General features: G+C 41.9%; 1 protein-coding gene across 1 annotated transcript; it reads right to left on the bottom strand.

The window, feature by feature from the left end:
• Positions 1 to 19: 19 nt before the first annotated feature.
• LOC106942880 (LIM and calponin homology domains-containing protein 1-like) lies at positions 20 to 12,808 on the bottom strand (the record flags this gene model as incomplete). Its single annotated transcript, XM_015026224.1, has 13 exons — positions 12,690 to 12,808; positions 12,518 to 12,587; positions 12,318 to 12,424; positions 12,204 to 12,234; positions 11,992 to 12,102; positions 10,942 to 11,069; positions 10,742 to 10,812; positions 7,852 to 8,053; positions 7,509 to 7,706; positions 6,857 to 7,165; positions 4,874 to 5,116; positions 2,287 to 2,538; positions 20 to 154 (listed from the first exon to the last, which is right to left on the bottom strand). Coding segments are annotated over exons 1-13 (1,961 nt in total), but the record flags the coding sequence as incomplete, so codon positions are not given.
• Positions 12,809 to 14,642: the final 1,834 nt, after the last annotated feature.

Here is a 14,642-nt window from a genome sequence, read left to right as displayed (position 1 = left end):
TGTAAAAGTATTTCAACACCCCGATGTGCTGGAGCAGAGGCATTTTTCTTTCAAATGGAGGTTGTCTATCTCGGCAGCTGTAGGGGTGGGTTCGGCCGACCAGGGTCGGTGTTCCGCAGGGGGAGGGGAGGATGCACATCCATCCATGACAACACTATAGCATACAGCAGCAGAGATGGGTGACTGACCCACAAACTGTCGCAATGATCCGCATAACACACAAAGAAACAGGTTAAGAGGAGAGCAGGAAGCAGAATAAATAATAATAAATAATAATAACATGTTCTGCTTCTCCAAATTATGGAAAACTACCTAAAAGTGGAAAAAACCCAAAACAAGTCCAAGAAATAATACATCTCCTAGAGTTGACTGTGACTCTGATAGGGATTAAATTTATGTTTGAGGTTAATAATTAAACATATTCCTTCTGGAAATATCCATGCACACATCTACCAAGCTTGGTAGAAGACTGGGAGATAATTAAAATGGTTAAGGTAGTATCTTATTATTGCGATTCAGCGGCTTGTTTAGACGACACTGGAGTTTCTTACACGGTGTTACACGACATTCTGTGACCACTGTATTTTGATCGTACAAGGCACTGTAGCATTTTAACACTATGCTACGCCAAAAAACAAAAATCAAAACAAAACAAAAAGTAAGTTTTGCGGTAATGAGGGTGCGGGTAAAATAAAGAAAAATCCGAACCAAGAATAAAAACTAAAATAAAAAGTCGAAAAAAAAAAAATAAAGAATAAAAACTAACATTTTACCACTAATATGACAACTATTATGAAAATATTGACGATCACAGAATATGACTTCTTTTTTGAAACCAGGTCTCACAATAAAACTTTTCTGTAACACGTCCCGTAGAAGTGTGAATTAGTACTCCACAAGTGAGAGCGCACATGCGCAGACGTAGGCAACAGGTTTTATTCTACGCATGAACAGGCAGACAACAAAAACAATAGTGGATAGTATATTAATGTTGTGCAGTGTTGTGCTACTTAATCTGTTCACAATCCTGTCGAATATTTTCTGGCAGGAAATCAGAAATGTTATACGAGTACGCCATTCATGGGAGACTGTAACCAACGGGTTTAGAATGCGGTGGAAGCTCAGGGTCAAAAGCGCATGCCAGTTCGACGACATGCTAAAATCACAGCGCCATATAGTGGCCTGGCATGATAACTACAGCCGACTCAACTACAGCGGTCTCGCAAACGCAGCCTAAAACATGCAGGATGCCAGCCCCCGAGCAGCAGATGAATGAAGCACTGAAGCCTCGCTAAAGTTTGGACACCCCCTGAACATTTACAGTCACATCTTTCAAATGTTTTGGGCGAGAGGTGGGGTACACCCAGTCTGTCACAGGGCACTAAGAAGAACATGTTGAGTTAAATTATTGTATTTAAAATGTTGCATAATTTTAGCCATTTAAAGCTGCAGCATGTAACTTTTATAGAAAAACCTTACTATGTGTATATGAGGCAGATAACCTGTAAAAAGATCAATCTCCTTGTGCTGCTATTGTCGTCTCAAGAAAACAACCGATCCCGCTCATAAACAATCAATTAGAGTCAGGTGGAGGATTTTAATCAATCTTGTGAACGTGCTGCTAAATGTGCTAATGGCGGAGAATCAACTTACTTAGCACTCACTAAGGCTAGTCAGACATGCTAGCAAACTAGTCTAGCATGCTAGTTAGCCTAGCATGGCTTCTCCCCATCAGGCATGGGAAGAAGCTCCATTGTAGCAGAGAGGAAGGTGGTTGTTGGAAAGGGTAAGAGTATGCACTCGGGTGTGATTGACAGCGCTAAGACCCGCCTCCTGGCTCTGATTGGTTGTTTCAATTACATCACTGGGAGGAGGCAGAGGAGCTTGATTTTTTTCATATTATCTTTCTCATATCCTACTGTCACCACATAGTGACAATTTTAACAAATACATAAAAATATATGTGTATTTTTTATAAAAGTTACATACTGCAGCTTTAATTAAGACCCATCAGGTGCCTGATTCTTCTTGTAGTTCTGCATGCGTTCGTGCAGCTTTGTTTCCTACTGAAACTACAAGCAGGTAAATGCAACGCAGAGCAATTCAGAAGTGCTTTCAAAATACATGAGATAGTAAAGGGAAATTTGTCATTAGGACCCTGAAACATGAGGCAATAACTACTGACTAACTACTCTATGAGTAAAGCAACAGAAAGGGGCCAGTGCTGCTCAGAGCAATGGAGGCTGCTCTGGGCTTGGGGCTCGTCATGTTTGGCCTTGTCCGTACCTGCGATTCCCCTCTGAAAGCCAGGAGCTCAGGTCAACGGTAGTCATTGATACCGCTGCTTTGGACTGGAGTCGTCTAATTGACTCTGGCTCCTCCCCTCCTCCCGCTGTGACTGCCTCTGTCGGCTGCTCGATCTCAGTCAGACCCCCAAAGGTCACAACCCTGCCATGACCTCGTCCAGCCTTTGCTGATCCGCTGATTCCGTAAGTTCTCTGCAGACAAGCCTGACACACGGGGGCTGGCCTATCCTCACTGTAGATGCGGTCTCACAAGTTAAGAGAAGGAAACACACACACACATACACAGAGGCACAGGAAGCAGACAGGGACAGGGCGGAGGAGAAATCATGGAAAAGAAGATCAGACTTTGAAGACAAAAGCTTGATGAGGTTGAAATGTTTAGTTAGACGGGAAGCGGTGGGTGAACAGAGGACAGAGCATGGGGTTTTCTGTTTGGATCACTTCAGCACACAAACACACTTCACATTTCTATCTCTTCCACTATTAGGTAGCCGCATTTTCCTCCTCACTGCTGCTCGGCTGGAGCACAAAACACCCCTTTATCCTGTTCCTCATGTCGCAATGAGATCAGCACAGAGACAGAAACAAGGCCGGAGCAGTGCTCTCACACACACACAGTTACGCACACACACGCCAGCCAATTCCCTGCTCCTTTTAATGCCAGTTGAACGAGAATATAGAGAAGTGGAAAGCTCCAATGACAATTAAAATGTGTTTAGAAAGTTAAAACTTCTGAATGTGTTTCTTTAATAATTACTAACTACATGTTTGGGGTGTAAACAAGACACTGCAGTGGTTATCTTGGGATGAATCATTTCTGTTGATTGATAATGACGCAGATGAACACATGTGCAATTCATTGCACAGTTGAACACATGTGCAATTCATTGCACATGTGTTCATCGCAGTGCACTGTGGTGTTGGTTTGATAGGCGTTTTCTCTGGGGGAAAAAGGAAACTGGAAAAAGTTGCAATTCTTCATCAACTGGAAGAAAAACTAAAGGTGTGAAAACGCCTTCCGTCTCACCTGACCAAATATTCTCCCTAACGTCCAATTACTCTACATGTTTACATTTGTGATGGTAGTTGGTATAAAAACTGTTTTCTCCTTCCATGTGATGGTTGTTATGGAAACCTTGCCTCTCTGCATGCTGTTTTTTTTGCTGCTGTTCTTTGAGATACGTCCCTCCCTCACCGCGTCCTCTCTGTGCGTGGGGGGAAGATGAATTTGAGTCATCGTAAAGCCTCCCCCCACAGTTTCCACTGGTTTTAAACTTTGTTTTTATTATTAGGTGAGTAGCAGTCGTCTTGCTGCCATTTCCTGATTCAAAAAGATGAGTGCACATCTATCTTACAATAAAAATAAAAAACAGCAAATCAATCATCCAACCAATGAAAAAAGTTGACACAAACTATTGGTTGGATTTTCCTAAAATGTTCAGTAAGATATTAAAGTTCAGCAACAAAAGATGAACACATTTTAAGGCTTGGCTAAGTGTGGAGAGTCTGTGTCTGTATGTAGCTAACCGATACTCTAACTCACATTCAAGACTCAAACTCACTATTAGAGCTTTCACTTTGCATTCATTTACGGAAGCATTAGCTATTTTTAAAGGTAATTTAACACACACACACACACACACACACACACACACACACACACACACACACACACGTACACGCACGCACACACACACTCGCACAGATAGATATGATGCAGTCATGTGAAAAAAAGAACACCATACAGCATTCCGGGCGAGAGGCAGGGTACACCTTGGACAGGTTGCCAGTCTGTCGCAGGACTTTAACAACTCTGCAAAGTTCAAATTATACGCTAAAAGTGGTCTTAATAAACCTTCAAACATTGCCATAGGATCTACAGCAGTTACTGTCAAGTCTTCTGGAATAATGCTCTTAGGGCAGAGGAGTCTAACCCTGAATTATTTAGATACTAAAGCAGAGGAAATATTGGGTATGAAACAAACAGAGCACTCCAGGAAAAGAAGCATTGAGGTCAAAGTGTCATGGTTTGGCTGGACCTGGACATCTCATCTTCATACGACCCACCATGAATCTCAGCAGGTATCAGAACGGAGCACCGATCCATACCAGGACATCCAGCCAGGACTTCCTGAAAAGTCCTGGACCAATCCAAGCCAACATCCTGATCTCCTTGAGAAACCCTTCAAACATCTCCCAGCTGTAAGTGAGGAGTGGGTCAGACTTTCCTCAGGCTGACGTTAGAGATGGTGGAAGGCTATAGAAGTGTCCAACAAGGGGTAAGACTATGTATTAGGGAGGTAGGTTGTCCTACATTATTTCTTATCAAACACATGAAGTGGTATCGTGTCTGGTGAGTAAAAAATAATATTTTTTACAATGGTTACCTGTGATTAATCACTTTCTTTAACTGAGACAAACAAAAGAAGGACTAAATTTTGATGCGTTTGTGAACATTTCTTTTGAAAAACTCATTGTTTTAATGGGGTGTCCTAACTTTTTCACCTAACAGTACATCCCTGACGTACAGCACTGAACTACTCTCATACAGGCAGTGTGTTTGGCACCTTGGTTCAGTCATCCTGAGCCTCTCCCACTTCTGTACATCAGACGGACTCATGGAGGAGGAAACAAAGCTCATTGGTCCGTCCCTCTGAGGGAGGGGCCTGCTTTGGCCCCGCCTACGAGCCAGGTCATCTCTCTGCTTATTTGGCATCGTCTTATCTTTTCCCTCTTCTCCCTCATCCTCCTCTTCCTTCAGGGAGGGGTTGTCTTCACGGGTTATGATGTCACAGACCGCTTCCTTCTCGCTGTAAAATCCATAGCCACAGGCGATAAGCGGGGAAACGTTATCCATCAGAGTTAAGCATATGTCAACCACTGATATATGTTACTGGACTGGACATTACGTGACTTATGTGCCACACGTGCGCCATTACTATGTATTGAGTCAGGAATATCAGTGATCGGGGAAAATAAAACAATAATGCAAAGAATGTGAAAAAGGGAAGCAATGTTTTCCTTTTAATTGTCAACACTATGCCAACTAGATCACAAGATACAAGGGAATCCCATTTTACAGGTCAGGAAAAGGTTTTAATTTTAAAAAAATATAGAGAAGTGGGAAGTAGGTGAGTTATGCAAGCTTGATTTGAACCTTAAAGTCAAGCTTTAAGGTTAAAGATATAATAACTAGTTGCTGACTAGTTATGCTAGCTTAATATGTACTGTGCAGGTTGGTGTTGTTTTGGTTCAGTTAACAGAAAAATGAGGTGACCAACACACCTACTCTCTGACAGATAATCAGGAGAAGAGGTGTTTAAATTGAGTAATCAATCAGCGCTGTATTCAGACCATCCCTTATTAATAATTGCAATGTAAACATCAAACATCAATGTAAACATTGAGCCCATTGCATAAAACTGTAATGGGCTTAATGTTTTGGGGTTTTATGTACTTTTTGTGGGGGAAATGTTTTTGTGTTTTTTGATGTCGATTCATGATACACTTGAACGTAATCTCTCCCCTGCCAGCTAGTGGAGTTGTTGTCAGTTCATTGCCATGACAACGTGTCTGCATGCAGAGTAAAGCTGACATAGGCTGAGTTTCCATTAACCACAAAACTGTGCAACTTGAAATTACCAAAAATAAAAATGGACGACAGGAAGTGGTAGGAGGATGATGGTTTGTTTTTGGTTTTTTTCAGATAATCTGCAGCCGGATCCACCAGAGCTCTCACAGCATCACACAGTTCATAAAACGTTGGTGTCATTTAAACGTGTTGAATCCATAACTATGTTCATTTGTGATTTTACTTTAACTTCTTATTTAATGGAAACACCAAAGTTGCAAAATTGTGTTTTTTAGACGTTAGCAGAATGTAGACAAAGTTCTGCACACATTTGTGATGGAAATGCAACTACAGAGACAGAGAAAAGGCAGAATGCAAGTGGTTTAAAGTTGTTTTACATCTGTTTATCTGTATTATTTTCCATCGTTGTGTGCACTGCAGCAGTTGTAATTCCTAAAAGTTCAATAAACAATAAAAAGCTGGACTAAGAGCCTTGTTTGTTTGTTGAAGGTGGCAATAGCCATTACAATCATTAAGTAGGATGAAATATTTTATAAAGCATAGGAGCCATAGTTTGTTAAATTTCAACAAACTATGGCTCCCTCAGCAGCAAATATGTCAAATTAAATTACTGACCAATATAAAAGAGAAATCCTCTTAGTCCTCCCTTGCATCTTGACAGAAACTAAACTGTTTATAGATTTATCTATCAAGGGTGAATACATTTTTTACATATCAAAACATAGTTTACAGAAATCAGATAAGAAAAATATCACTGCAACCGATTCCTGGACAAGTCTGGTATTGTTGACATGACTCAATGCATAGTAATGGCGCCTGTAGGTGTACATCACTTGCAATTGTGGCTAATAGGCGCTATCCAGTATCCAGTAAAGTGTATTGATGTTGTCAACCAGTGGAAAAAGGAGAGATTTATTATTGGTTTGGAGAAAATGGAACACATGAGACCCTAGCTGACCTGATCTCCATCTGCTGCAGGGTCTGCTGTGAGGCTCGCCTGATGCCCTCCCAGCGCTCTCTGTCTCTGGTGGTGCAGGCTGGAGGAGGGACGAACTGATGGACCCTGGAGTTACCTGGGCTCCGGTGGACTCGTCGGGATGCCAAGTCGTCTCTGTGGACATCGGGAACCCTCCTCGTTTCTGCATCCTGCTCCCCGTCGGAGGAGGAATCACAAGCCGGACTGTGGGAGCTCAAAAATTCATTTTCAGAGCGAAGAATGATGTTCGGAGACGGTGACCTCGTTTCTTTTTCCTCCGTTATCGCAGTGCTAGGGGTCGCAGAGGGGACGATGGACATTTTTAGAAAGCAGAACACACCTCCGGTAACATGAATCAATCAGCAGCAGGAACATGCGGGTCACTTGGGACAGTCCTGTTGGTTAGTTTCTCTTCACAAAATCAGGAATCAACCAAAACAGGAAGCATTTAACTCAACACCAAACCACCTTCTCTAACATCAAATCCATGACTCATCCACCCTGTGACACAAACCTCATTGTGATGAAGCTCCACAAGCCACAACATCAGCTTAAGCCAAACTCTGTCAACACAACTAATTAGTGAGGAAAACCAGGCGCAACAGCCAAGCCTCTCATGCCTGTCCGCCCTGACCTGTTGTAGCGAACGGCAGCAGGAAGAACCTTAATTCCTGCCTTCTTCAACTTCTCCAGCCTCCTCTGCTCCAACACCTCCAAGTCCTCTCCCTGTTTCAGTTTTTCGGCCTGGCTTTCAGGTGCCCAAGTCACCGTTTTGGGGGGTTTCTGCTGAAATCCGGTTCGTTTGGTTTGTTCTGGAATGGTTTGAAGGTGACTGAGGAATGGAGTGTGATGGCAGGGGACAGATTAGGGGTTGAAGACCTCACACCTGTGGAATTCTTCTTCTTTTTTTTTTCTAACCTCTACAGAAAAGCATTTGTTTTTCCTTAAATAGCTCAGATTGTTTTCTTGGTCATTACCTCCTCTGCTCTCCTTCCTCTGGGTGTTGTTTTCGTCGCGGGGTCGGGATGTAGCAGCTGGCGTTGGCTCGGTTTGGAAGAAACTGGTTGAAGGGAACCGGGCATCTGGAGTCGCTGCTGGCTGTTCTTCTGGCCAACATGTCATCTTTCCGTACGTCGGGTTTCCTGCTGGGAGCGTCAGCCTCCGAGTCGCTGCCGCGTCCTGGGGATCAGGGTGTTAGAAACCCATCAGTTATGCATAAAACATTCTGCTAACCACTGAACACAACTAACAAGTATAATAGCAATGCATGTGATCAGTCTAAAAAGATTAACACGTTAATATTACGTTATGCAGATTAATCACATTATATATTTTGTGCATTAGGGCCACTATAGATACAAAAAATGAGGAGTAGGACATTTTGGCAAAAAAACTTGGAAATTTTTAGATTAATCTCAGACATTTTCTAGAATAAAAAGAAGGAATTTTCTGAATTTGAAAAGTTGAAAATATGCTAGGAAAAAAATCAGACATCTTGAGATTAATCTTATAAATGTTCTAGAAAGAAAAAACTAGAACATTTCTGAGTTTCAAAAGTTGAAAATTTGACTTTTGTAGCTCAGAAATTTCCAAGCTTTTTAAAGGAGTTTTTATATTTTAATCTCAAAATTTCTATGTTCTCTGGCGAAATTTACTCCTCCTCCTTTATGCTTTTTCTGTCTACAATGGCCATTGTAATGTACATATTGCAACATTGAGTTATCCTTCCGCTGAAACACAGGCTATTTATAGTCAACATTTCTAAATTATGTTTTAAACCAAATGACTTCTTTTAAACCTTCCAGAATATGAAGTCCTTGAAAAACAAAGTCCTTGGACATGTCTTGTTTGAGACAATAAAGCATTTTCTTAAACAATGTCCATTTCTACATTTCAAACTTAGATAGGCATGGTGATCAATCAGAGCTCTAGAGCAGTGGAGCAGTAGAGCACACTTCCTGCTAAAGAGCCCCCTGGTGGTTGAAGAAAAATCCACATATAAACCGGAAAATACAATAAATGAAAAAAAAAAAAAATCTGAATGCTTTCTGGTATTGTTCAGGGGGCTGGACCAAATGTGGAGGGCCAGCAGGCCGTAGTTTGGGGACTCCTGCTCTAGAGTATGATTAATCTGATTTCATTTTATATTCAGTTGGCAGCACTAATAAGTTATTATCTGTAGAACTGATCAGGAAGAAATGTGCAGCAAAGTTTTTATAGTTAGTTCATTTGTGTAGTGTCATAAACAGTGGTTGTGGTGAGGATATGGACGCAGGCGGACCCAGGAGGTAAGTGAAAATGATGACTTTAATGATGGTATCCAGAAGACAGAGAACAGCACGGGGAAACAGGCAATACATGACAAGGATCCGATGAGAAACAAAGACAACAGGTGGGTTTAAATACACACAGGGTAATCAAGGGAATGAGACACACCTGGGAAACAATCAACGGGGAAGACGCAGAGACAGACTCACAGGGAACAGGACTACACAGACAAAAAACTCAAAAATAAACACACAGAAACACGGATCATGACATGTAGCATCTGGTCCTCTGCTGTTCTCTCCCCACTGCTTCTCACTCTGCACACCTCAGACTGTCACCATGAATCAGAGTCCTGCCATCTGCAGAAATACTTAAACCACTCTGCAGTTGCGCTGTGTATCAGAGATAGACAAGAAACTGAGTACAAACGCTTTTTCCATAATGAGAAATAAACACGTCGCCATTAAGAATGAGAACAGACTGGACCAGGGAGGCAGCAGTGAGGCTCAGCGGAGAGCAGACCTCCTGACTTTAAAAGATTTGACTTTGGTATCTTGAAATTAGGCCTCTGTCTCTTTAAGAAACTCTTGCTCTTTCTAGAACTTTGTCTTCAGGAAGTCATCACAACACCTCTGCTTTAAACCCTTTAACAACATGAGCTCAGCTGATGCTCAGCTCCACCAGGTGTTTGCTAATTGCTGCTGGCTAGTCTGAAGGAGCTGAATGGGGGAGTCACACGGGAGGACTGTGTCTTGGGCGGAGCTAGGTCCACCCAGCATTTTGCACAGCTTAAATGGTTGCCATGGGAGATTCAAGGATTTCTCAAACATACATGAAAGAACATGAAACATTCCAGATATGTTAACATTAGAACATCACATAAGGCTAAAACAAGTCAATTTTACATAACACTGTTCCTATAAGCACAACACACCTCTAACCAGAACCACAAAGCCTACAAATGTAGACTGGACTTTGAATCGGTCTGCAGATGGTCAGTGAATATAGCAGGAAAAGTCCTAAGTGGGCAACCTAAATTAGTACATACACGCACGCACGCACGCACTGTGATGTCCAGCAGTTGTCTGCCCTCAGCCTTAGTTAGTAGTCACCTTATGCCAAGGGTAAACCTAAACATGGACTGCTGTGGAGGAGAGCAGTCCATGTATTTTTGGGTAAACAGTTTCGTGTTTACAGGAATAGCTCAGCATTCCTGAACTTTGTTTCCAGAGCTGTTGAAGACAGTTTCTCCTGTTCTCTTGAGTGGGCTTTACACAAAAAAAGTTTGAAACTAGACAGCAAGCAGCAGCAAGAAACCTGTTAATGACTCTCTAGGAAAAAACATCACAGATGAAAAGCAGCTGGTATAATCTTGGGGTGTTTGGGGTGTTATTATATGTTGTGTTTGTACTTTACTTTTGTCTTTGTGGTTTATTTAACTTCAAAAGGTCTTGACATATTCAATTCATTATTATTACTTAGAAGTTGTTGCTATAGCAGTTTATCTTATTCTTGTGTTCTGTTTCTTGTATGTTTGTTTATTTCTGATTATTTGACAGGTTTTCTTCTTGGTATTGCAAATAAAAGCATGCCACCAACCATCGCTGTTGCCTCGATTCACAACATCAGGAGAGGGGCTGTGCTGCGAGCGGGAACCAAAGGAATCCAGACTGAAGAAGCAAAAGCAGAAAAAAAAAACCCCAAAAGGATATAAAATATTTAACTTTTAAAAAAATAACAGTTACATTTATCTAAATGCGAAAGCAGCTTTTGTGTTGACAAGATGGCTGACATCTGACCTGTCAAGAGAATTGTCCCGAGTGTGTTGAGGCGGAGAGAGAGACTCGCTCCTCTCCGAGTCCCAGCAGTCGTAGCCGCTGTCTCGAACGCTGCGCTTCTGAGAGCTGTCGCCGCCATCATCACTTTCCTGCAGAGACAGGAAAACGTCAACGGACAACCAGACAACAAAAGCTGTCCCTACCTTAACAATAAAACTGGACTTCAAGTCTAATACCACTCTTCTGAAACAGAGCACCACTCAACAGAAAATGTTCCTTTCACTGAACCCAAATTTGTTGTGTTTTTTAAAATAGCCTTAGCTACAAATGCATACATGTTGATAGGAGTACCAAAGTTTAAATATTTGCCACTTTGAAAATCCTTACATGTGAAGGTTTATGAGTCCTTCCTGCTGATAAAATGTTTAGTCATGCAGCACAACCCCTCTGCCAACCATTGCTGTGCACTGCCGACCAGCTGAGTCAAAGAAGGCTGTTATGCTTTTTACTCAACTAAATTACAGGGTTTTTATTCAAAATCTTTACGTGGGTGAATGTGTCAAAGTCAAAATAACAAAGAAAACAATATAATTATTATAACAATAGCAACTAATAATGTTACATTGTTAATTTTATTCAATATTTGTACCATTTTGTTATGTCCTCTCAGATGCCACTGGACCTGGTCAGCCACTGGACCTATTGATTTTACACTGGTTCTTGTACTCCTAATTGAACAAATTAAAGTTGTGTTGTTTTTACAAGGTGGACCAAGCTTGTGAACCTGTTGGTGTATTTAAGTGTGCTGTTCTAGTGCAGAGTTATCAGGTAAATTTGTAATTCGGTCCATTTATGTATGTGCTTTAAAAGACAGAAGCATTTAAGTAAATTCAGCTCTGTTCTCCTGCATCCTCCTTCAAACAGGAGGATACAGAAAAACATCTGTATCGGTATTGGAAATGAAAAATGTAAAAAACTAATGTAGTGAATATCGTCTGGAAACAGACATGTTGTTCCATGTTGTGTTGGTATTCCAGACTCTTCCAGGTGTTTTCAGACTAGTTGACTCACCAGCTTCATTTGAGCCAGAAGGCCTTCAAACTCTTTCAGGTTCAGATTAGGACCGGTATAGGAAGGACAACCACTGGCAGCTTTTCCAAGCCAGAAAACCGTGTTCAGCACCTGACAGGCAGACATGCAACATTTCCTTCATATCTAGAAGTGAGAGGGGATGTGAGAGGACGGGGGGCCAGAAGGGACTGAAACTGGAAACAAGGACTTACATTTTTTAGTTTGCGGTTGCAGTCAGAGTCCCTGAAAACATTAAAGTATGTCATACATCATGCAATTTATAATTCAAGTGTTTAAAAAAAAATCCCAGAGAATTGGTTATGTACTTGAGATTAGCGCGTATGGAAGTATCCTGTAAGTCCCCTGGGTCAAACAGCTGGGAGCCCTTCAAGCCCAACTCCTCACAGCCCCGGAGAAAAACTGACAGGTTGTCCTAGAGGGAGCAGCAGGGGACCAGAGGCAGTTAGCACCAATCAGGAGGCTGCTGTACTGGGCTCAACATCACGCTGCAGAGGCGCCCTCTTACCAGCCCGGCGATGGGGGTGGGCAGTCTGTTGATCTTCTTCACCAGTCCGGGTTTGATTGCACTCAGCAGCCTGTGGAGGAGGGGCAGGAACAGAGATTTACTGAGTCTCAGTCCGTGGGAGTTGTTGCTACGTCAGGCGTCAGAAAACAGAGAGTGATGTCAGGAGCCCTACTCGCATAACAGGATGCCGTTCTCTAGCGCGCTGCGGAAGTCTTTGTCTCCAAAGCTCTTCCCTGTTGCAGCCTGCAGAGGGAGGACAGGAAGACATGAGGACATGGGGCAGAAGAAAAGGAGACATTTGTTCACGCAGCAGACAAGAAAACAACAAAGTCCACACATGTTTGTACAAGTTTATCAGGAAAAAAAGACTTTCAAAGTTTGTGGAATAATCTGTTGACCGGACAAACATTAGATTTCCACTCCGTACATCAAATCCTTATGGAAGAGTGAAGCTGGACAATAAATCAATAGTAATAATAATAATACCAACAGACACGTGATTAATATCAACAAATATGTCTGACAGATTGTTCAATGACTTCACTGAACTCCAATCCAGAATTGCACATTTTCTCCTGTTGTTGCTCTTCTATACAGGCTGCATTCTAAAGTGCAAAAGAAAGCGTTGTCCTGGCGACAGATTCTCCCACCTGAGCGGTGGCTCTCTGCATCTCCTCCAGAGTTACCATGGACCTTTTGCCTGCTTTTCTGATCCTGTCTGACCCGTCGGGTGAACAGAGCACCGTGAGCAGTCAACGTTTGGCATGTTGTTTTCTAATTTTAAAGGGGCAGTATTATGTATTTTCTATTAGCCACATAGAACCATTTCTATCACACAATCAAGTAACTGTTACCTTCACTTGTCATAAAAACGCTGCATATATCAAATATGACTTAAAAGAACTTTGACTTCATAATTTAACTTCTCAAAATTGGGCCTGTGTCTCTTTAGGTAGATCCTGGTCTTTCTGAAACTCTGCTTTCAGGAAGTCATCACAGCATGGCTTCTCTATTAACCTTTAACAAAGTTTTTACCAGTTTTTCACCAGTAAAAACATAATGAGGTCATCAGATATGCAGTTCTACCAGGTGTTTGCTAATCGCTGTTGGCTAGTCTGAAGGGACCTGAGGGGGAGAGCTGCTCTGTAATAAGGAAGCTTGGAAACTGCAGCTCAGAGGAGTTTTGTCCTCCACTGAGCTGTACGCAATCATTCTGCTGCGTTTTGCACAGTAAACAGAGTCTACACAGTTGGACTCTGTTTACTGACTTTTCTTAGAAAGAGATGGAAAAGCATGTCTTCTTTCCATTCCACTTCATGCACCACTTTGTCTTGATGTCAATCCCAATGCACACATTTAAGTTTGTAAAAGGGTCAAGAGGTGCAAATATTTTTGCAGTGCATCTGATTTTTTTTTCCATATGTGGGTCAGATGAAAACACAAAACATTATTAGTTCTCTGTAGATCTGATTTAAATTCTGCAATTTAATCTCCTTTGCCTTGGATTCATACACTGTGACTGACTGACAGAGGAACCTGCTGCTTCCCCATTGGCCCTCCCTCCTCTCAACATTTTGCATCAGTGGAGACAAATTAAAGCGATTCCAGGTCAGCGAAACACTGCTTCATGTCCTCATTTCATTCTCTCTGAAATGCCACCACACATAGCCTCAATCCCCCAACCTGGACTACAGTTGGGATTCATTGCAGTGCAGCAGGAGAGTGAGTGAGTTAACGGCGCTATCCTGCCAAATCATCAGCCCACATACTCACGCAAGGAAACAGAGAGGAAGAGAGAGATCTCAATGGCTGTTGTGTAACCGGCGGCCGAAGATTAAGGGGAAAAGGAGATGACTGATGGCATTTAGAAGTCTAATCCAGATTAGCTCAGATTATGGTTTGCACCCAAACTGTGACTTTTGCTGGATCACGGTTCATTAACAACAGCAATCGACTAATATGGATTTTTAGCAGTTGGTGGAAATTAATAAGAATGCATGATTGTATGGGGAAACTTTTCTTTAAAAAATATGAGTATTATCTTCAGTTTATGAGCTGAAATCCATACTATCCCTCCCAGATATGTCAAATTTATTTACATAGCATTTTTAAAAACAGGTTTAAA

Source organism: Poecilia latipinna, unplaced genomic scaffold (genome assembly GCF_001443285.1).
Source record: "Poecilia latipinna isolate Pla-1442-1.1 unplaced genomic scaffold, P_latipinna-1.0 Scaffold4638, whole genome shotgun sequence".
Taxonomy (NCBI): domain Eukaryota; kingdom Metazoa; phylum Chordata; class Actinopteri; order Cyprinodontiformes; family Poeciliidae; genus Poecilia; species Poecilia latipinna.
The sequence above is the reverse complement of the archived record's forward strand: the minus strand, read 5'-3'. Positions and strand labels throughout refer to the sequence as shown.